The sequence below is a fragment of the Gracilinanus agilis genome, chromosome 4, assembly GCF_016433145.1.
Source record: "Gracilinanus agilis isolate LMUSP501 chromosome 4, AgileGrace, whole genome shotgun sequence".
Classification (NCBI taxonomy): Eukaryota; Metazoa; Chordata; class Mammalia; order Didelphimorphia; family Didelphidae; genus Gracilinanus; species Gracilinanus agilis.
The window spans coordinates 277,684,184-277,708,364 of record NC_058133.1 but is presented as its reverse complement, the minus strand read 5'-3'; the positions used below and the strand labels follow the sequence as shown (position 1 = coordinate 277,708,364).

At 41.6% G+C, this 24,181-nt stretch overlaps 1 protein-coding gene across 1 annotated transcript in view; it reads right to left on the bottom strand.

Annotated features, from left to right (window-relative positions):
• Positions 1 to 17,286: 17,286 nt before the first annotated feature.
• SLC29A1 (solute carrier family 29 member 1 (Augustine blood group)) overlaps positions 17,287 to 24,181 on the bottom strand; it is a 30,807-nt gene continuing 23,912 nt past the window's right edge. Inside the window, exons 10-14 of the mRNA XM_044674720.1 lie at positions 21,875 to 21,975; positions 21,456 to 21,564; positions 20,912 to 20,997; positions 19,230 to 19,432; positions 17,287 to 17,916 (exon numbers count right to left, since the gene is read on the bottom strand). Coding sequence (XP_044530655.1) covers positions 17,805 to 17,916; positions 19,230 to 19,432; positions 20,912 to 20,997; positions 21,456 to 21,564; positions 21,875 to 21,975 — 611 coding nt within the window. The 3' untranslated portion in view covers positions 17,287 to 17,804. The remainder of the gene's footprint in view (positions 17,917 to 19,229; positions 19,433 to 20,911; positions 20,998 to 21,455; positions 21,565 to 21,874; positions 21,976 to 24,181) is intronic.

Genomic DNA, 24,181 nt, shown 5'->3' with positions numbered 1-24,181 from the left:
TCTCTCTCTCTCTCTCTCTCTCTCTCTCTCTCTCTCTCTCTCTCTCCTCCTCTCCCTCTTTGTCTCTCTTTTCCTCTCTGTCTCTTCCTCTCTCTGTCCCTCTCTCTCTCTCTTCCTTTTTCTCTCCTTAGGCAGCTTGGTGACCCTCCCCCACTCTACTCCCAAGGACTTACCACATTAATGCCTAACTTAATGTAGACACTTGATACAGTGATTAGCCTACTGAACCTCAGAACCCCCGAGCTCAAGAAATCATCCTGCCTTAGCCTCCCTGTGCAAGTCAGAGAGGCAGTGTGGTGCAGTGGCTAGAGTGAACATAGTCCTGCCTCACAGCTCCTCTGGGGGATGCTGGGCAAGTTTATTTAAGCTCTCAGTATACCAGGGAACTTTCTAAGATGGCTGCAGAGCAGGTGGCTAAGAAGCATGGATGGAGAGTTTCTTCACTGGGAGTTCCCTCAAATCAATGAAATCAAAGGTCCTGTCCAAGAAACGTTAAGGCACAATACTAGGTGCTGGTGTACAAAAACAAAATCATCCAAAGCCTTCAAGAGTTGATAATCTACTGGAGGGGAGTGGTGGGCCGGGTGGGACTAGCTTTAACTTTACAGGAGGAAGAGTGTCCTAGTAGAGTTTACAAATGTGGGACACTGTGACCAGCTTCTCATTTACTTCTTTTTTTTTTTTTAAAGTGCTTATCTTCCATATAGAATCAATACTGTGAATCGGTTCCAAGGCAGAAGAGCAGTAAGGGGTAGGCAATGGAGGTTAAGTGACTTGCCCAGGGTCACACAGCTAGGAAGTGTCTGAGGCCATTTTTGAACCCAGAACCTCCCATCTCTAGGCCTGACTCTCCACTCACTGAGCCACCCAGCTTTGCCCCCTCTTATTGACTTTTGAATAGTTCCGTCACAACTGATATCATCTGTCATATGGGAAAGATCAGTAATTTTCCTCAGTCAAGGGGCCTGGTATGGGTGCTCCCTGCACCGCAGATGGCAATCCTTATCTGTGTCTTAGTAGCCAAATCCTAGGCAGTGCCCAGGGTGGCTGAGCCAGGGCATCAGAGGCTAGCTGGGAACTCGGTTCTTCCTGACTCCAAGGCCTGGATAATGGTAACTACTGCCTATAACTCTACAGTCTCTTTCTCAAGAATTCAGTCTAATTAAACAAATATGCAAGCTACAGGCTGTGTGCTCGGTTCCAAGAAATAAAAATATTACAAAAATTTTTAATGTTATATGCTCCTGCCCTGAAATAACTTTAGTTCTCCCGGCCTTAGTTGTGCAGAGTTAAGTATATAGGAAATAATGTGAGGAAGGAAAATCTATTCAACTGGAATGTGTGTGTTGGGGGAGTCAGAAAAGGTTTGCCAAGGGATTCGGGGTCTAAATGGAGCCCTACTAGACTAGGGTCAATCTATTTTAACCATGAGGGAATATTGTCATCAGAGGCTAGGAGGTACAATGTCCAGCTGGAGAAATATCTAGTATTTTGGGTTGGCTTAAATGTAGAATTTGTGGAGAGGAACAGTATGAAATAAGACTAGAAACGCAGATAATGGAGGGTCTTGAATGCCATGCTAAGAAATGTGTATTTTTTCATATAGGCAATGTAGAGTTACTGAAGGTTTTGAAAAAGAGTGCAAAGGGTCTGATTCGAGAGATCTCCTTCCATTCCCTACTCTTACCCAAAAATGTCTCCTCCTTTAGAATTTCAATTTCCTCAATAGAAATTCATTCTTATGGGTCTATTTAATACCCTCCATTAAAAGACAAATATCTGTAATAGGGAGTTCCATTTTAAGTACCATTTTAGCACAGATTATTTGCCTGTTAGATGCCAGCAGGTTTCTGAATGGGAATTGGAACTTTGGGGAGGCACCCAGTGGGGTGAGGGAGGAGGGAAAGTAGACGTGGGAGAGTGGCCCTAACAAAAACCTCATTTACTTCATGATTCTGTCCTTACCCAGACAGGTGTGTCCCCATCAGTGTGTCACAGTGTTGACTAGAGTGGGGAGTGGCTGAAGGAGGGGTGTCATCCACACCCCACAGCCAAAAGCAGCTGGTCTCAGTCCCATTCTGTCCTCTGCCAGGCATGCCAGGCAAAGGGGGATTAATAAAAGCTATGTGAGTGTAGTAAGGTGGTGAAGCAGAAGGGATTGATTTTTATCTGTAAGGACTTTCCTGTTAACTGTGTGGAAACAATGAAATGCATTTATGTTTCTGCTCTCCCCAGGGTGTGAGAATAAGAACCATTCATATTCTTCTAGGTGTGCAAAGCTTGCATTTGAAGAATTTCGAGCCTTCAAATGCTCTATAAATAGGAGTTATTATCATCATCATCATCATCATCATCATCACATCCTGGAAAGGGAGAAGAAGGGTAAAGCATTCTCTAGGATTATTAATCAGGCATGAGAGATGACTGGGATTGTACTATGATTGTTTCAAAACCTGTTTGGAAGAGTAATTTTGCCCCAGCTTTCCTCTACTCCCCTCCCCTCTCCATTCTGTCTCTTATTTCTGGTCAGCTTTTGAGAAGATGCCATGTACAAAGAAAGGTACAATGAAAGAAAGGTATACTCCTTTCTATTCCCTTTCAATTTTCTCCAGTGGCATCACCCCACCCCCTCGCCCTTCTATTATTACTGATCAGTTTTTGAGAAGGTGCCACGCACAGCTGAGACAAAGGTTTACTCCTTTCAATTCCGATTGGTTTTCTCCAGAGGAATGACATTGCCCCACCCTCCCTCACCCTTCTCTTATTGCTGATCAGTTCTGAGAAGGTGCCATGGACAGCTGAAAGGTTTACTCCTTTCTCTTCCTATTCAGTTTTCTTCAGAGGAGTGACATTGTCCCAATATTCTTCACCTATCCCCTTTCATCCTTCTATTATTCCTGGTTAGTTTTCGAGAAGGTTGCCATGTATAGCTGAGGGAAAGGTTTACCCCTTTCTATTACCTTTCTGTTTTCTTCAGAGGAGTGACATTGCCTCAGCATTCTCCACTGCATCCCCCTTCATCCTTCTATTTATTGCTGGTCAGTTTTTGAGAAGCTTCCATATACAGCTGAAAGATATACTCCTTTCTATTCTCACTCAAATTTTTTCTAATGACATTGCCCCATTCCTCTCACCCTTCTCTTATTGCTGATCAGTTTTTGAGAAGATGCCAAGGACAGCTGAGAGGTTTACTCCTTTCTATTCCCATTCGATTCTCTGCAGAGGAGTGACATTGCCTCAGCATTCTCCACCCATCCCCTTTCATCCTTCTATTATTCCTGGTCAGTTTTTGAGAAGGTGCCATGTACAGCTGAGAGGTTTACTCCTTTCTATTCCCATTCAATTTTCTCTAATGACATTGCCCCATTCCTCTCACCCTTCTCTCACTGTTGATCAGTTTTTGAGAAGGTGCCATGGACAGCCTAGAGATTTACTCCTTTCTATTCCCATTCGATTCTCTGCAGAGGAATGACATTGCCCCAGTATTCTGCACCCCATCCCCCTTCATCCTTCTATTATTCCTGGTCAGTTTTTGAGATGGCACCATGTACAGCTGAAAGGTTTACTCTTTTCCTATTCAATTTTCTCCAGAGGAGTGACATTGCCTCTGCATTCTCCACTGCATCCCCCTTCATCTTTCTATTTATTGCTGGTGAGTTTTTGAGAAGCTTCCATATACAGCTGAAAGATATACTCCTTTCTATTCCTATTCCATTTTCTCCAGAGGAGTGACGTTGCTCTTGTTTCTGGTCAGATCTGGTCAGGCATGGGGTTTTAGTGGCTCCCATACTCCATGACAATAGGCAAGTCACCTAACCCCTCATCTGTAAAATGGGGATGATAATAAATTCAACATTCTTTGAGCTCTTTAACACTGGCCATGACCTACACAAAAAAATTTAAGGTCTTTTTTTTTTCAATTACATGTAGAAGCCATTTAAAGAAAAATGTTTTCTGAAATTTTATGATACAGATTCTTTCCCTCCCTCTCTCCCTCCTTCCCCCACCCCCACCCGAGGCAGTAAAACCTGCACAAATCTTAAGCTTCTCCATCCTCACCTTCTAGTGCCCGTTGCTCGGGAAGTGGTAAAAAAGGGCCTACTTTAATGATCATTTTAGCTCGGATGAGTCGACAGAAAGCTCAGAACAAGGGTCTATGGAATTGGATCATCGGGGAGGTACCCACAGGGATGCGGCTGCGCATAGGAGAAGACGGGTGCCGGAAGGGATGGTCGAGGTGGGGCATACAGCCGCCTTTGTACCCTTCGCCCCCTTTTTCTGCTTGGGAGCTGGCGGGGGGGGGTGGTGGTGGTGGGGGGGAGGTAATAGAACCATCCCACCCCAAAGCAGCATTAAGGGATGTAAAACGACCTATTTAGCCTGGTGCAGTGAGGCCCAGTGCCCCCAAGGGGGAGCCCCAGGACCTCCGTGATTTAATCCAAGGCTGATGTCATAGGCTCCAAGGGAGGGCACCTCCGAGCTCCACCCCTTCCCCCCGCAGTGAAATGAGGACAATGACGCCGGCCCCTCCTCTCTTCCCTCCTTCTCTTTCAAGGACAGTTGCAGGACACAAAGTTCTGGGAGTTTCTAGGCGCTGGAAAGGAGGGGAATGGTACGGGCACATCCCGGGAGGCTATGTCCGTGACCTGGGGCTAAAGATTCAGCGGAACCGGAGAAAGGGATGCTAGAAGGTCTGTCTGTGTTCCGAGGCCTCCCGGTCTACACTGGGAAAGCAGTTTAAGCAGCCTCCGTCCCCCAAAGGTAGATAATAGCGTAGGGCTACCGCCCCCCCTCACCCTCCCAAAGCAAAGGTTGACAGATGAGCCCCTGGGCCAGATTGTTACAGCTGGAAGGCCGTCTAGCCCAACTCCCTTTTTTTTTTACAGACGAAGAAACTGAGACCCGTGGAGGGCCACATACCGAGGCCGTGGCAGAGCTAAGAGTAGCTAGGTTAGGGTAGTATAGACAAAGAAGACCGAATAATGAGTCCTCAATAGAATAGGCTTCCAGGAGTCGGGCCAGGGTGCCCCAAACCAGGCCAGTCACTCCTCAGAGCCTTTCCACAGCTGAAGGCCAGCACTCCTGTTCAACTTTCCCAATATTTTTTACCCTTTTTTTTTCCACCTTCAAGATCTCCCTTCTACCATCTCGTGACACTGACGTCTGAAGAACGGAAGCCTCCCAGGACCTCCTTAAGACCTTCCTTCTACCTTGTCGATATCCAAACCTAGTTAGTTGTCTGCCTGGTGTCACAGACTGGATTTGCATAGTGCCATTAGATGGGGAGCTCCCACCCAACAGGGACTGCTGCTTCCCCGAGGGGCTCAGCATAGATCCAGCCTTAAAAAAATACTTATTAAACATGAACATGGAAATATCTATTGCAGGATAACACCTGTAAAATCTGTAGCATGTCACCTGTCATCCTAGGGAGAGAAGATTGGATCTGAAGTACGGAATGTCAGAAAATGAATATTAAAATATTACATGTATGATAATCCAGGACATTCCTGAGGAACTTATGAGAAAGAATGCTATCCACATTGAGAAAATTAAAGTAGAGTGCAAAAGAGCAAAAGAAAAACTTATGACATCACTTTTTTTATATGGGTATATGATTTGGGGTTTGACTTTCAAAGATTGCTCTATGGTAAAAATTAATAATATGGAAATAGGTATCAAATGATAACGTTTGTACAACCCAGTGGAATTGTCTGTTGGCTCTGGGAGGAAGGAGGGAAGAGAGGATGGAAAAAATAAATCATGTAAATATGGAAAAAAATTTTTAAAAATATATTACATGTATGTAACCCAGATTGAATTACTTGTCAGCTGTGGGAATGGGGAGGGAGACAAAATGGATCATATAATTTCAGGAAACTTATATGGAAGTTTATTAAAATAAAATAAAGATAAAACAAAAAATAAAATGGGTTAATTAAAAATATGACATGTACATTGGAATTTTTTTATAAATGAAAAAGAAATTTTTCTTACCAATTACATGTATTAATGAATTTCCACACGAGTCTTCCTAAGCTATATGATAGAATTTCATTCCCTCCCTCCCTCCCTCCCTTCCCTTCCCCTTCTCCTTCTATGGCAGGCCATTCAATCTGGGTTATACATGTATTATCTTGTTCAAAACATAGAGAAAATTTTTTTCCTTTTTAAAAAAAATGTTTTTTATTTAGAATATTTGTCCATGGTTACATGATTCAAAGGGTGGGGGGACCCTTTCCTCCTCTCTCCCAAAGCTGACAAGCAGTTCCACTGGGTTATACATGTATCATTGTTCAAAACCTATTTCCATGTTATTCATATTTGCAGTGGAGTGATCTTTTAACATCAAAACCCTAATCATATCCCTATCAAACTATGTGATCGAGCATATGTTTTTCTTCTGCATTTTTGTTCCCACAGTTCTTAGAGAAAAAATTTTTTTTAATATTTGCTGATTTCATTTAATTGCCCTTCCTCATTCGGTCTTCTTTTGCTCCAGCCTCAATTTCTCCTTCATCATGGGACTATTGGCTTTGCCTCATGTTTTTTGTTTTTTTTTCTCATGGAGAGGTTGAGTCCAGAAAGTACCAGAGGGAATAGGAGTTACTGAAAGCTGGGTGGGGTAGGGTGTGCCAGTGGATGGGGATAAAATAATTTTCCCTTGAACCAGGATAAAGCACATTGCTGCAAGGGAAAAGAAGAAGAATAAACCTCCTATCAGTGGATCTGGAGTTTAGGGTTCGTTCTAGAGAACAAGTCATTACCCCCCTTTAGCTTGGGCCTTGTTTTTGTTTTTAAGCGTGTTTTGTAACCAGGAAAGGGGAACAGGGTTATTTCCAAAAATGATTCTGACATAGGAACAAACATCAATGAATTTTTTTTTAAACCCTTACCTTGTCTTATTGGTTCCAAGTCAGAAAAGCATTAAGTGCTAGGCAATGGGACTTAACTAACTCACCCAGGGTCAAAACTAGGAAGTGTATGAGGTAAGATTTGAATCTAGGATCTCCCATCTCTAGGCCTGGCTCTCTATCCACTGAGCCACCTAGGTGCCCCGATAATGTTTTTTAAACATAAAGGAGTTGTAAAAGGGGAAAGAACTTACTTGCACAAAAATATTTACAGCAGCTCTTTTTGTGGAGTCAAAGAATTGGAAATTGTGGGGATATCCATCCATTGGGGAATGGCTGAACAAATCATGGCACATGTTGGTGATGGAATACTATTGTGCTATAAGAAATGACAAACAAGATGATTTCAGAAAATGCTGGAAGTACCTTTAGGACCTGATGCAGAGTGAGATGAGCAGAACCTGGAGAACATCATATACAGTAACAGTAAGATTAGACAATGATTATCTGTGAAAACTTGGCTACTCTCAGCATTGCACTGATCTGGGATAATCCTGAAAGACTTATGACAGGGAATACTATCCATCTCCAGAGAAAGATCTCATAGGAGTTTGTGTTATGTAGGAGTGTGTTCTTACAACAATGACCCATATGGAAATGGGTTTTGCATGACAATAAAAATAAAATCAATCAATAAATAAAGGAGTTGTACAAGAGAAATGGCTCTTTGTGTTTCTTATGTCCTGTATCTCATGTTAGAAGCCTTTGGACTCTTCAGAGAATAATATGTTTAAATGCAATAAAATAAAATACATAGGATTACAAAGGAAAACAAGAAGTTAATGAAAATAAAGATATAACTCCCCCCATTTGAGTTCACAGATCCCCAGGTTAACACCCTCCCACCCCAGATCTCTGAAAGGGGAAGCATGGTAGTTCCAGAGGGAAAAAGGTTAGCCTTGGAGTCAAAGAACCCTCAAATCCTGGCTCTTTTGCTGACCACTTTTGTGACATTTTAGGGAAGTCCCTTAACTTACTCTAGGCCTCATCTGTAGACTCCAGGTCAAGAATTCCTAGATTAAATGATCGTGGAGGGCTGCATTTGGAATCAAAGGATTTCTAGTAAGATTCTGGCCTCTGTGATCTTGGGGGGAAATCATTCCCTCTAGGCCTCAGGTTTCCTCATCTGTAAAATGAGGAAGAGTGGCCTTGATCTTGAGTAAGATCCCTTTCAGCCCCAAATCTATGATCCCATGTTCCTCTCTGCTCTTTCTGAGTAGACCAAGTCTCTTCTATTCTCTTTCTTTTTCCTTCCAAGCTCCTCAGAGATTAAGAAGAAAGAACCAATCCTATTTTTTTTTGCTTCCTGAGTCATCCCAGACTGCCTCTAGGAGCTTTAAGAACACACGAATGTCTATCAAGCCACAGGGAAAGCAGAACTGCTGTTTGGGGTTGGAAAAGGATGCAATTCCAGAACTAAATAAACTAATTAAATATTAGGCATTATCCATCATACTGAAGGTCATTCCTGTCTCCATCTGCTCCCCTCTATAATTTGGGCAGACTACTATAAAGAGAAAAACAAAGGCCCAAATGGTGTCAGAAGATGTGTTCCTTACTCATCTGTTATACAGTCCAGCACCTAGCACATAGTAGATGCTTCATACATTTTTATTGATTGATTTGCTAAAAACCGGATATGACTTTCTCCATTTGGGATTCTGATTTTACCTTTGCAACATCTCTTGGATACAGTCTTCTAGCCCTGCTACCGCCTGATACAGGTCCCTCATGGCTTCACACCTGCACTACTGTGATGGCCAGCAGGTGTCTCCATCCTATCCCCCCCCCCCCCACTTCCAATCAGCTAAGTGATTTCCCTAAATTGAGGGTCTAACTCTGTCACCCCTTCACTCAAAAAACTAAACTACAGCAGCTCCTTTTCCCCTCTAAGATCAAATACAAAATACAAAAGCCTTCCATAGCCTAGCCCCCCTCCCACTGGGTTCCATCCAATGGCCCTGGCCTCCTTACTGATGAACAAGGGTCATCTCTTGGCTCTGGCCATTCTTTGACTGTCCCCCAAGGCCTAGAATGCTCTCTCTCTTCATCTTTATTTCCTGGCTTCCCTGAAGTCCCGTCTACAATTCCATCTTCCAGGCCCTCTTAGTTCTAGTTATTTTTTTGGTCATGTCCAATTCTTCATGACCCCATTGGGGTTTTCTTGGCAAAGACACTGGAGTGGTTTGCCATTTCCTTTCTCAGCCCATTTTACAGATGAGGAAACTGAGGCAAAAAAAATTACTTGCCCAGAATCACACAGATAATTAAGTAGCTAAGGCCAAATTCAAACTCAGGAACATAACCCTTCTTGATTTCAGGACTGGAATTCTATCCACTGCATTTTAATTCTATAATATAATATAATATAATATAATGTAATATAATATAATATAATATAATATAATATAATATAATATAATATAATATAATATAATATAATATAATATAATATAATATAATATAATATAATATAATATAATATAATATAATATAATATAATATAATATAATATAATATAATATAATATAATATAATATAATATAATATAATATAATATAATATAATATAATATAATATAATATAATATAATATAATATAATATAATATAATATAATATAATATAATATAATATAATATAATATAATATAATATAATATAATATAATATAATATAATATAATATAATATAATATAATATAATATAATATAATATAATATAATATAATATAATATAATATAATATAATATAATATAATATAATATAATATAATATAATATAATATAATATAATATAATATAATATAATATAATATAATATAATATAATATAATATAATATAATATAATATAATATAATATAATATAATATAATATAATATAATATAATATAATATAATATAATATAATATAATATAATATAATATAATATAATATAATATAATATAATATAATATAATATAATATAATATAATATAATATAATATAATATAATATAATATAATATAATATAATATAATATAATATAATATAATATAATATAATATAATATAATATAATATAATATAATATAATATAATATAATATAATATAATATAATATAATATAATATAATATAATATAATATAATATAATATAATATAATATAATATAATATAATATAATATAATATAATATAATATAATATAATATAATATAATATAATATAATATAATATAATATAATATAATATAATATAATATAATATAATATAATATAATATAATATAATATAATATAATATAATATAATATAATATAATATAATATAATATAATATAATATAATATAATATAATATAATATAATATAATATAATATAATATAATATAATATAATATAATATAATATAATATAATATAATATAATATAATATAATATAATATAATATAATATAATATAATATAATATAATATAATATAATATAATATAATATAATATAATATAATATAATATAATATAATATAATATAATATAATATAATATAATATAATATAATATAATATAATATAATATAATATAATATAATATAATATAATATAATATAATATAATATAATATAATATAATATAATATAATATAATATAATATAATATAATATAATATAATATAATATAATATAATATAATATAATATAATATAATATAATATAATATAATATAATATAATATAATATAATATAATATAATATAATATAATATAATATAATATAATATAATATAATATAATATAATATAATATAATATAATATAATATAATATAATATAATATAATATAATATAATATAATATAATATAATATAATATAATATAATATAATATAATATAATATAATATAATATAATATAATATAATATAATATAATATAATATAATATAATATAATATAATATAATATAATGTAATGTAATGTAATGTAATGTAATATAATAGCTGCCCTTTAATTCTAGTGCCTCCCCTACTAATTATTTCCCCATTTATCACATATATAGCTTGTGTTGTCCATATTTGTTTGCTCATTATTTCTCGGATTAGGAGGGCAGGAGTTATCTTTTGTTATTTTTTTTTTTTGCTATATTTTGCAGTTGCTATTTTTTTTGTATCCCCAGAGCTTAACGCATGGTAGGTGTTTAATTAAAAGTTTATTGAGAGGTAGCTGGGTGGCTCAGTGGATAAAGCACCAGGTTTAGAGACAGGAAGGACCTGGATTCAAATGTGGCCTCAGACACTTTCTTAGCTGAGTGACCCTGGGCAAGTTGCTTAACCCCAACTGCCTAACTCTAACCTTTTGGAACCAATACTTAGTATTGATTCTAAGGCAGAAGGGGTACTGTGTTTTTTGTTTTTTGTTTTTTAAGTTTATTGATTACTTAAACTAGATTTTTTTTTAAGTTGCCAATTGTTTGTTCACCTGGAGATCTGGAATAAATGTGGGGAAAAGGTTGACTACAATAGCTGAATAAACGGATTATAAAGTTGAAAACAGCCCATGTAACCTAAGTATAATCTCCTCTTTAACGGGTGTCTAATGGCTGGACAGCCACGAGTTCCCTTGCCCATATTTGGAAACCAGAAAGGGTCAGTGAATGAATGGACCAGGGTCAAGCCTTGCTTAGAGGCAAAGCTTCTCTGTCCCCTTCCAGGATGGGCATGATGCTTTGTCCGAAGGGTCTACACGGACACCGGCCAGCTGGATCTGTGCTCCATCCCAATCACACACCACCTTGTCTTATTGTTCAGTCCTTTCAGTCGTGCCCGACTCTTTGTGACCCCATTCGGGGGTTTCTTGGCAGAGACACTGGAGTGGTTGGCCATTTCCTTCTCTGGTTCATTTGACAGATGAGGAAACTGAGGCAGACAGGGTGACTGAATAATGTGTGAGGCTGGATTTGAACTCAACTCAGGTCTTCTTGACTTGTGGCCAGGTGCTCTATCGTGTTATATTGTTATTGAATTTTGGGGCAGTGGAGTCTTGGAGACATGGGACCTCGGTTCAAATCCAGGCTTGGGCATTTACTACCTGTGTGCCCTTGGCAAGTCAGAACCTCTCTGGGTTTTGATTGCCTTCATCTCTCCCTGTAAGAGGTCCCTCTGAGTCTAAACCTTACACAGGAGTTCATAACCTGGGGTCCAAGTAATTGCTTTCAAATGATATTTTGATAAATATATTTCAGTAGAATTGTCAAATAAAAGAATAATTGTAAGGCAAAGAGCCCAGTACCCAGCACCCAGTAAATGTTCCATAAAAATGAGCCATTATCAAGTCCAGGACAATCTGATGCATGGTGTCCTCTAGTGGTTATAAAACACAACTGCAGCTTCGGAGCCAACCATGGGAAGCGTTTTAGTTTTAGGGAGCCTTCCCCATGAGGAAACTGAGGCTCTGAAGCCTTCACTCCAGGACACACTGTGAATATAAGTGTGGCAGATATTTCCAGTTAGCTTAAACCATCTAAACACAAACCCAGAGATCTGACTGCTAGGCACGTACCCCAAGGAGGTCAAAGAAAAGTCCTACGGAACCCCACAATATGGAGGGCAGCGTGTTTTACAGCCAGAACCTGAGTGGATGCTTCTGAACTGGGGAATGGCCAGGCATGGGATGGATGGATGGGTGGATGAATGGATGGAATGGAATATTGTATCTCTGTAAAAGTACCAAAAATTATAAGAAACAAGGGTGGGGGCAGCTGGGGAGCTCAGTGGATAGAGCCAGGTCTAGAATCAAGATGACTTGGGTTCAAATCTGGCCTCAGATACTTCCTAGATGTGTGACCCTGGGCAAGTCCCTTAATCCCCTTTGCCTAGCCCTTACTCTTCTTCTGCCTTGGAAACAACACACAGTATTGATTCTAAGACAGAAGGTAAGGGTTTAGGGGGCAGCTAAGTGGATTGAAAGCTAGACCTAGAGATGGGAAGTTCTGGATTCAAATCTGCCCTCAAGACATTTCTTAGCTATGTGACCCTGGGCAAGTCACCTAACCCCCATCGCCTACCCCTTACTGTTCTTCTGCCTTGGAAGCAATACATAGTATTGGCAGAAGGTAAAGATTTAATTAAAAAAAAAATAATTGATACTAAGACAGAGGGTTTTTCAAAAAGTCACTGATTCAGGATGAAGTCAGCAGAACCAGGAAAACAATATGTTAACAATTACTAGGATGTGAAAGAACAACCACAAAACTCCCTTCAGGTGTCATTCTAAGGACCAAGTCTGGCCCTAGAGATAAGCAAGCAGAGATGAGGGGACTCTGGATGTGCACCATGGCGCATACCGACAAACAGCTCATGTGTTGGGTTAGTTTCGGTGAATTGTCTTTTTCTCCTTCCTTTTTAGTTCTTTGCCATCAGGAAAGGTGACCCTTTGGGGAGAGGGGACGGGAGGTATGGATTCAGAAATGAATAAGGAACAGGATGTAAAAACCAAAGAGAAGATACCTGAAGAATTCTGAGAAGCAGGAGCATCGTGTGATGGAAACAAACCCAGGAAGATGACAAACATAATGGCCACAACCAAAAAAAAGAGAATGGGCAAACCCTCTCGGACAGAGCCCTTTGGAAGTATTTCTAAGCTTGGTCCCCAGAGAAAAGTCGAGAAGAGGAAGCTCCCTCCCTTCACTGCCGAGAGAGGGAGTATGGGAGTAGAATATTGCATTTACTATCCCACGTGGCTCAAATATTGGTTATTTTTATCTGATCTTAAGTTTTTCCTTCTTTTTTTTTTTAAACTCTAATAAAGAATGGCATGAATACTGAATACGTTTCCTTCTTTGTTATAAGGGATGTGTGACCAGTTAAGTTTTCCTCTGTTATATGGAATGGCATAACAGATTTAATGTTTCTTTTGTTACACAGTACTGATTCTAAGACAGAAGGTAAGGGTTTAAAAAAAAAAAAGGAATAGTATGACTAGCTCAATTTTCTTCTTTGTTATAAGGGATGGTACCACCAAACTGGGGAGCGGGGAAAAGGTCCATTCATGGGTAAATGTGATAAACAGTAAAAGATGAGACAGCTGGGTGGCCCAGTGGATAGCAAGTCTATCTATTGCCATCTAGAATTCATCTTTCTGAGTTTAAATTCAGCCTCGAAGACTTAGCAGCTGTATGACCCTGGGCAAGTCATGTAACCTTATTTGCCTCAATTTCCTCATCTATAAAATGAGCTGAGGAAGGAAATGGCAAACCACTACAGGATCTCTGTCAAGAAAACCTCAAATGAGATCACAGTCAGACAGAAATGAAAACAACTCAATAACAAAGGGGAAAAGACAGCGAAAAAATTATTCAAAGATGTAAACTGAAAGAAAAATAAGATGGTGTAGAGGTGTCTTCTGATTATCAGGACCAGGGCTCTTTTCACTGTCTCATAAACAGGGGCCTGGTGTTCAAGACAAGAACCCAGCTGGGTGGGTCCAGAGCCACGTTTCTTCTGGAGTAGGAGCAAGGGGGTAGGTCTTACATGCTTTCTTTCTTCCTTTCTTCCTTTCTTCCTTTCTTTCTTTCTTTCTCTCTCTTTTCTTTCTTCCTTCCTTCCTTCCTTTCTAAACTGGACAAAAGCATTGGATCCTCTATTTCTGAGAAAGAGGAGCTTGGGAAGTGGAGAGGTCAGTAATCTGGTAGCCCAGATTTCTTCTCCATCCCTTTATTAATTCCATAAGTGGTTCTTCAAATCCCAGCTTTCTCCAAGAGACTTTATAGAACTGGTCAGAGGGAATGAACTAGGGATGGACTCCCTTCTTTCTCAATCTAGCTAACTAGCTCTACAGATCCAAGACCTGGCAGACCGATTTTTTTTTTTCTTACTTTACCTTCTGCCTTAGAATTGGTACTGAGTATCGGTTCCAAAATGGAAGAGCAATAAGGGCTGGGCAATGGGAGTTAAGTGACTTGTCCAGGGTCACACAGTTAAAAAGTCTCTGAGGTAAAATTTGAACCCAGGACTCTCTCCTCTCCTGACCAGGTTCTCTATTCACTGATCCACCTAGATGCCTCCTAATTGTACTTTTGACCTGAAGAGGATGTAAAATTCATTTGTCATCTCTAAGTAGGACATCTGCCTTGCAGGCTCACTCCCTGGCCTGAAATGCAGAGACAACAGTAGAGAAAAGTGGGTTTTATGGCTCAAGACTATGCAAATCAGACGGGTGGCTTCAATTAGATAAATAAACCATGGGCCAGGCAAGAGGCACAATCTCCTTGAGTCATTCACTGACCTTTGATAGCAGTGCCAGGAAAAATATTTCCCTGCCTTAGGTATTTTTTTCCCCACTGTGTGTGTGTGCCCTGTATATTTGTGTCTGCACAGTGTGTCTGTCTGGGAGCCCATCCAAGGGCAGGGCCTGCCCGTGTCCATCTGCCACTCACTCTGTGACACGGCTCTTTGGGAGGTGGCTGGCAATACTTCTCTGAACTATGCCAGGACTTTTTCATTAAGTTGAGGGAAATCCCTTTTGGGGAAGGGAAGGAAGAGGTTCAAGGAAACTCAAGAGATCAGAGCTCCCAAGCTTGCCTGTCTACAATCACTCCCCTGCCACCCAAATCCTGGCCCCCAGAAAGTGGCCTCCCTTCTTCCTTAGACCCTTCCTTACAGGCACAAGCCCACTGGGACTCGGGGAAAGGGTCCAGGCTGGGCCCTAGGGCGCCAAGCTGGCTAGCCCCCCTCATTCTCAGGAGACACAGGCGCCCTTGTTCTCCAGGAAGCCCAGCAGGAGTGAAATGCCGAGGTGCCAGCAACAGTTGCCAAGCTTTTGGAGCCCTGAGCTTAGCCTCTGACTTTTTTAGCACAGGCATCTTAGGAGGCCAGCCAGGAGCTGGGGGGTCTGGGATCCTGCCTGGAGGTCATTCATCCCTCCAGCACTGGGTAGGGGGGACAATGGTGGGGAAGGGGGAAAAAAGAAAAGAGGGTACATGTATTTTATGAGGAGGGGGTGTCTGACAGGTAGAAGAAATATTAGTCTGAAGCTGGAGGGAGTAAGAGCTCACTGAAAAAGACAAAAATAGGTTCTGTATACTTTTTTAGAGGTAGAATGGCATGTTGGGGAAATAGGGCACCGGACTGGAAAGTTCTGGATTCGAATCGCATTTCAGAAACTTACCAGTTTTATGAGTCTCAAGTTTCTTTTGGTAAAAGGAGCTTGGCCTCAATGGCTTTTAAGATTTCTTCTAGTTCTTGAGCCATGTTGTCATTCATATCCAACATTTTGGGGATTTCTTGGCAAAGATTCTGAGGTGATTTGCAATTTCCTTCTCCAGCTCATTTTGCAATTGAGGAAACTGAGGCAAAAGCTCTTGAGCTGTGATGCTGTCAGTCATGTCCTACATTTTGGGGATTTCTTGGCAAAGATCCTGGGGTGGGCTGCCACTTCCTTCTCTAGCTCGTTTTACAGATGAGGAAACTGAGACAAACAGGGTAAAGTGACTTGCCCATTGTTACACAGCTATTATGTGTCTGAGGCTAGAGTTGAACTCAGTCTTCCTGACTCCAAGCCCGGCTCTCTTATGTGCTGTGTGTCACCTCGTGCCCTCAGAGCTGACTTTGGTACACTCCAAGCATTCCCTTAGGGAATGGGCAGAGTCTAAAAGCCCAACATGTCTAGTACAGAGTAAACACTTAATAGGTGCCTGTCCACTGTGTCCTGGCTAGACAGAGCTTGTCCTGTTCCCCTACAAGCCTGGAGCTCCGGGTCCATCTCCCTGGCCGGACCATCTGGAAACACTTCAGTTACAAAGCTGGGGGGGGACACTGACTCACAGAACGTTAGAGCTGGAAGAGTCATTTTGTTCATCTGGGTCATTTTACAGGAGAAAACAGAGCCACGGAGGGGGACATGAACCATCGAGGCTCCACAGCTAGGCAGGACTAGAATCCAAGTCTCTTCACTCTAAGTCCAGAATTAATTTACCACATTACAATAGATTTCCTCTGTTCTCCCCTTAGCCTCTCACTCTGGACCTAGAGTCGGGAAGGCTTGTCTTCCCAAGTTCAAATCTGGCCCTGGACACTTACCCTGTGAAAGTCACTTTACCCTGTCTGCCTCGGTTTCCTCATCTGGAAAATGAACTAGAGAAGGAAATGGCAAGCCACTCCTGTATCTTTGCCATGAAAACTCCAAAAGGGGTCACAAAGACTCAAACATGACTGAAAAGTATTAAACAAATCCCTTTGCCCCGACCAGCATATAAAGGCAAAAAATATGCTTTGTCTAGCTCCATCCCTACCACGGTCATCTGGGAACACCATCTCTTCTTCAGGGTACCCACCCCCAAGGGTGACCTATCCAGAGTGTCCTCTCACCTTTCCTGACTCCAATGCGGTGATGAGAAACAGTGACCAAAAAATAAAAATTCAGAATGGTTTATTTCGATGCCTTGAAGGGGGCATCTGTTTTTTTGTTTTTTTTTTGAATATAAAAAAGGCAATAAATGCCAACTGTACACGAGACATTACATGGAAAGGCTGGGGATGGGGAAGGTGCTGGGGACTGGATGGATGGAAAAACATGGTCAGAAAAATATGACCCTAAAACGTTTCATCTCATCCACCTGGTCCCTGACACCACATACAGACATACAGAGGGATAGACATGTGAATGGACAAACACACAGAGCTGGGGGGATAAACACTGTTTTGCCCATAGAGGGGCTCCATCGGTCAGTCGGTCAAATACTGCAGCAAGCTACTGACCTCTCTGTGCCGTCTCATGGGTCCCCTTCCCCAGGATAAGGGAGCTCTAGCTATCTGACTCCCAGTGTCCAGAGAGGGGGTTCTGCTCCTCCATCCCCAGCACGGTTAGTGAAAACAGAGGTCAGAAGTGGAAGAGGCAGGGCAGGGAGGGCAGCTGGAAGGTCCCGAGTCCTCACACGATAGCCCGGAGCAGGAAGGACAGTAAGGCACCAAAGGCCAGGCCCAGGGAGAGGAAGAAGGCCATGATGGAACCTGCAGTCTCAGCCTCAGAAGATTTCACTTTCCTGGGGGAAGAGGGAACAAAAGGCAGAGTCATTGACGATCTCTTCTCTGGGCCCTGGACCCTCTCCCTGTCCCCCAAGAAATTCTACACCCCCCTTCAGGCTCCATATCACCAGTTCTCAAACCCTAGGACACTTCACTCCTTTTCTTTTTTCTTTTTTTCTAAAATCTTCATCTTCTGTCTTAGACTCAATATTTTGTATTGGTTCTAAGGCAGAAGAGTGGTAAGGGCTAGGAAATGGGGGTTAAGTGACTTGCCCAGGGTCATACAGCTAGAAAGTATCTGAGGTCAGATTTGAACCCAGGCCCTCCCATCTCTGGGCTTGGCTCTCAATCCACTGAGCCACCCCGCTGCCCCCCTCCTTTTCTTTTAAAGATCAAAGTTTTGTACCCAGTAATGGCAATATTGTGGAATGATCAACTGTGAAAGACTTAACTCTTCTCGGCGATACAATGATCCAGGACAACTTAGAGGGACTTCATTTATTTGGGTTTATGTTTTGGGGTTCTGGCTCTATAGATTATTCTCTTACAAAAATGAATAATATGAAAATATGTTTGGGTTTTTAAACCCTCACCTTCTGTCTTAGAATCAATATTGTGTATTGACAGAAGAGCAGTAGGCAATGGAGGGTTAAGTGACTTGCCCAGGGTCACACAGCTAGGAAGTGTTTGAGGCCAGATTTGAACCCAGGTTGTCCCTGACTATAAGCCTGGCTCTCAATTTACTGAGCCACCCAACTACCCCCTGGAAATATGTTTTGTGTGATAACACATGTATAATCCAATTGAATTGTTTGCCAGCTCCAGGAGGGGGAAGAGAAGGAGGAAGACAGACAATTTGAATCATATAACTTGGAAAAACTCATGTGGAAATTTGTTAGTACATGTAACTAGTTTTAAAAAAGTTTAAAAATAGAAAAAAAAAATCAGAAGTTCATAGGGGCAGCGAGGTAGCTCAAAGGCTTGAAAGCCAGGCCCAAGGATGGGAGGTCCTGGATTTAAAAAAATCTGGCATTAGACACATCCTAGCTGTGTGACCCTGGCCAAGTCACTTATCTGCCACATTTCCTAGGCTTAGACCTTGCCGGTCCTTATCTCCCTGCACCCTGGCCTCGGCTCTAGGCATCTCTAATCCTAGAGGAAGGAGGCTGCCTTTCTCCAAGAAAACTGGGTTCTCCTCCCCACCATCACGTCAAACTCAGAATTCTGAACGTGGGGCTGCTGAGGTCCAGCCCACCAGCCAGAGTCCTCCCTGGGCCATCCTAGCTGCCGGCTAAGGAGCCCTCCCCCTCCCCGTGCCTGGCTCACTCACTTGGGGCCAAAACACATGCAGAGACTGGCGAGGTAGCCATTGGAGAAGGCAAAGAACATCATGAAGACGATAAACCAGGCATCGTGGTGGAAGATCACAGGCAGGTTCTTCCTCGGATGGACGTTGCATAGCATCAGCAATGGCACAAACACAATCCTCGACAACACCAGGGCAGGAAGGAGATAGCGGCTGTCCTTTTTCGGCTGTGGAGAAAGGGCTTTTGTCTCTCTGCCTGTCCTAGGTCAGAGCGAGGAGGGTCCTCTCCCAGGAGAGGGTCCCTACACTTAGCATCCATCCATTCATTCAACTTTGATCAATGAGTAAATTTTAAATTTTTAAAATTAAAATTTGAAATTAAAAATGAGTAAATCAAGTTCCAGGGTCAAGGTGCTGGAGGTACTTTTTAGTTATTTATTTTAAAAAAATCCAACAACCCTTACCTTCCATTTTATTTATTTACTTACCCACTCACTCATCCATTTATTTGCTTGCTTAATTGCTTATTCATTTATTTATCTATTTATCTATTTGTTTATTGATGGAAAAACCCTTACCTTCCATCTTAGAATCAATACTGTATATTGGCTCCAAGGCAGAAGAGTGGTAAGGGCTAGGCAATGGGGGTCAAGTGACTTGCCCAGGGTCACACAGCTGGGAAGTATCTGAGGTCAGATTTGAATCTAGGACCTCCGTCTCTAGGCCTGGCTCTCAATCCACTGAGCTACCCAGCTGCCCCCTGACTTTTTATTTTTAGCACTTATCTTTTGTCTTAGAATGATGCTAAGTATGGGCTCCAAGGCAGAACAGCAGCAAGGGCTATCCAATGGGGGTGGAATGGCTTGCCCAGGGTCACACAGCCAGGAAGTGTCTGGGGCTAGATTTGAACCTAGGACATCTTACCATTAGGCCTGGCTCTCCATCCACTGAGTCATCTAGCTGCCCTGAGCTGACTTTTTAATTGAGGTGAAAACAACATGTTCCCTCATAAGTAAATATGGAATAATTGGGGGAATGCAGCACTAGCAGCTTTGGGGAGGTAGAAGTGAGGAATCAGAATTCCAGGCAAGGCACATGATCCCATGTGTGTACTGATCTCTCACACACACACTCACTTGTTTAGTCATTTCAGTCACGTACAACTCTTTGTGAGCCTATTTGGGGTTTTCTTGGCAAAGATACTAGAGTGGCTTGCCATTTCCTTCTCTAGCTCATTTTACAGATGGGGAAATTGAGGCAAAAGGGGTCAAATGACTCGCCCAGGGTCCCAAGGCTAGTAAGCATCTGAGGTTGCATTTGAATTTAGGTCCTCCTGACTTCAGGCCTGGCATTCTTCCCACTGTTTCTCTCTCTCTCCCCCTCGCCCTCTCTTTCTCTCTCTTCCTCCCCTCCCCTTTCTCCCTTCTCCCTCTCCATCTCCTCTTCCCCCTCTCCCCCTCTTCCCTTTCCTGCCCTGTCTCTCTCTCCCCCTCTTCCCCCTTCCTCCAATCTATTCTGAGACATCTCTAAGAAGCTTCTAAACCCCAAACCCTAGCCCCACCCACCACACATTCCTGGATCAGCCAGTTTAGAAGCAGGAGGGGCAGCTCAGATCCCCTTCCCATAAATAGCCACACGCTTTATTTACTGTTCCATCCCCAAACAAGGTCCTGTGGGACTCTCCGACATCCCCACGCCCCACTTACCCACATGAATACAGAAGTGAGGCTCCGGCCAGCCCAGTCAAAGATATTGAAAGTGAGGAAGCAGGTAACGGGAGTGAAATAGTTTTCTGGAAGTGAGGTGGTGAAAAATTTCAAATTAGGGAAGGTATAAGGTGTGAGACCCAAAGTGAGGAGGGGGCTGGGGTTAAGGGGCAGGATATGAGTTCTAGCCTCGACTCTGATCCCCAGAGGACCCGGAACAAGCTACTGCCCTGTACCCGGCTCGATGTACAAATACACCCTGCTTTCTACTTTCTAGGAGCAGCTGATATGAGAAGAAAACAAAAAGATGGGGATGGGGAGTCAAGTCACTGATCCTACACAAGCAGGTTTCCCAGGCTTCCTCCCCGACCCCCAACAACCCAGCTCCCTAAAGAAAGGGGGCCAGAGGCACAGCACCCTAAAGACCTCCAAATCCTCATGAAGGGTTCTTCTTTCACCTCCCTTTGGGGTTCCATTCTCCAGCTCCTCCCCCACCAATTCCACACCCAATCCTTCCCTGCCCACCCTGCCCTCCAGCTCTCACTCCAGTTACTGGTCCCTGCAATGGTGGACTTGACCTCAGCGGTTATAGAAGGGAACACGCCGATGGTGATGGTGAAGACAAAGCAGACAGACAATGCCAGAACCCAGATCTGGGAATTGGAAGAAAAGGGGATGGTTTCTACTAGAGGGCATTGGGGGTGGGGTGGGGAATGGGGACAAGGGTGGCAGCTCAGATCCATTTGGGGACTTTTTGGTGGGGAGGGGGACTGGAGTGATGAAGACAGGGGAGGAGGAAAGGAAGAACAAAAATCTTTCTTCTCCTGAACCAAACAACCATTAGTAAAGTCATAGACTGAAGATGGAGGAAGAGAAGAGAAAGGGTCAAGGCCAAGGGGGTACTGGGGATGGGGGCAGATAGGACATGGAGGCAGAACACTGAGGCTTTCATCCCCTATCTACCTCTTTGAGGATGGCTATGATGGAAGGCTTCTCATAGGTGCTCTGTGGGCTGGGCTTGGCGACTCCTTGTTCCACTTCTACAGTTTTGACGGGATTCTCTCCTGGGGAGAAGACAAGATGATACATTAAAAGGTCCTGAACGAGGGGAAGAATAAATCTGTTATCTCATACTGCAAAATCACAGATTTTAGGAAGGACTTCTGGGGCCATCTAGATCCCCCCAACCCACCACCCTTTATTTTATAAATGAGGAAACTGAAGCCCGGGGGACCTTTCCTAAGGTAATATAGATAGTGTGAGAGGTGGAATTTGAACCCAGATCATCTGACTCCAGGGCAAATGCCCCTTCCATAGTCCAGCATCAACTCCGCCTCCTAAGTAACACCTTTTTCCCAAAACCTACCCCATCCTGGTGCCTCAGGTCTCAGGTCATCGGGTAAGGATTATCTGAGTTGGTTCTAATGGGGACCCATAATTGTCTCAACTGAAACAACTCCCATGTTCTCTGCTGTTCCCTAGACAACAGAAGGATCCTTTTCCCATGAAGTTCCCTAGAACCTCAGAGCCACCACTCATCACCTGGTTAACTAAAATGGCCTCTTGCTTTCTCTAGGCTCCCTTCTTTAAATCTTTATTTGGCCTCCTCCCTATTGGAGGTATTTTCATAAACACCACTTTTAATGTGTCCTGTCTCAGAGAAGGAGGCCCCTGCTCCATTAGTGAAGAGACAGCAGACCTCAGTGAGGAAGTCTGGATTCAGGGTCCCCCCTGACACTATTGCTCACTCTCTAGGCCAGTCCTCTAAGTCTATAAATTGCAGTCTTAATTAGTGCGGGGCATTTCCTCCATAAAGAATTTCCCTATTAAAATGAAGTGAAATCACAGGCATAGCCTAGACTCCTACCCCTCCATATATACGCCCATGCTAAGAGCCTACAATAGTTTACTGTCATTTACTTCATTCACAGCCAAAATCATTTCACATTCAATGGACTCTAGACTTCAGTCCTGAGCTTCCTACTCAATATTCCTCTTATTCTTCTCTTTAAAGGTACCCTCTACTCTAGTCAGAAGTCTCCTCAGAGGCCTGCAACATACCATACTCCTATTCCTATATGGGAAAGTGGAAAGATAATCAGATGTGGAGTCAAAGGTCTCCAAATGTGAAGCAGCATGGATAGAATGCTGGATTTAGAATCACCAAGACCTGGTTCAAATCCCACTTCAGGTAGGTACTATTTGACATTAGGGAAGTCATTTAACTTTTCTGGGCCTCAGATTCCTCATCTGTAAAAAAGAGATTGGACTTACCGCCTCCTAACATCTTTTCAAACTGTAAAATCTTTGATCCTATGACTCAATGTGATTTGACAGTGTTGATAGAGAAATAAAAAGGTAGTAGTAATAATAATATCCATAATAATAAATGCTTATTGATTGATAATACTTTCTTGGGCACTATAAAAGGTACACAATATCCAAATCAAGTCAACAAACATTTATTAATTGCCACAGTGCTCTGTTAAGTGTATCCACAAAAGAAGGATCAAACAACCCCAATTCCTGCCCTTGAGGAGCTCCCAATCTAATGAGGAAGTCAACATGAAAACAACTATGTAAAAACAAGCTACAGAAAGGATAAATTGAAATAATCACAGAAGAAAGGCACTAAGATTAAAGAGGTCTAGGAAAGGCTTCTTTTTGTAGAAGACGGGATGTTAGCTGAGACTTGAAGTAGCCAAGGGGCAGAGATAAAAAAGGAAAACACTCTAGGGTCCAGGCACAGCCAGTGAAAATGTATGGAACAGATAGATGGGGATAGGGCCATAACGAAAGGCAAGAATCAATCCTTGTCCTTAAAGACATCACAGTCTAAAGACCAGAACAAGGGAAGTGATGGTTCCCATCTATTCCACTCTGGCCAGGTCACCTCTAGAGCGCCAAATTCAGATCTGAACATGTAAGAAAGACATATAGACAAGCTGGAGAGTATCCAGGAGAAGATGGCCGAGAGGAGAGGAGAACATACTCTATGAGGGTCAGTCAATAGTCTGGAGGAGGTTAGGACGGAGAGGTGACAGAGGATAGCCATCTCCAATGATGCAAAGAGTTAGACTTGTTCTGTTTGAACTCGAAGGGCAGGAACTAGGAGTAAGATATGGATGGAAGTCATGGGGAGTCAGTTTTGGACCTGTTGTCAAGCCAATCCAAGCTGTCTGAAAGTGGCATGGAAAGAGCAAAATCACTATAGGAGGACCTCTGAGGTCATCCAGTGCTCATTTTTCAGATGTGAAGACAAATTGGGCC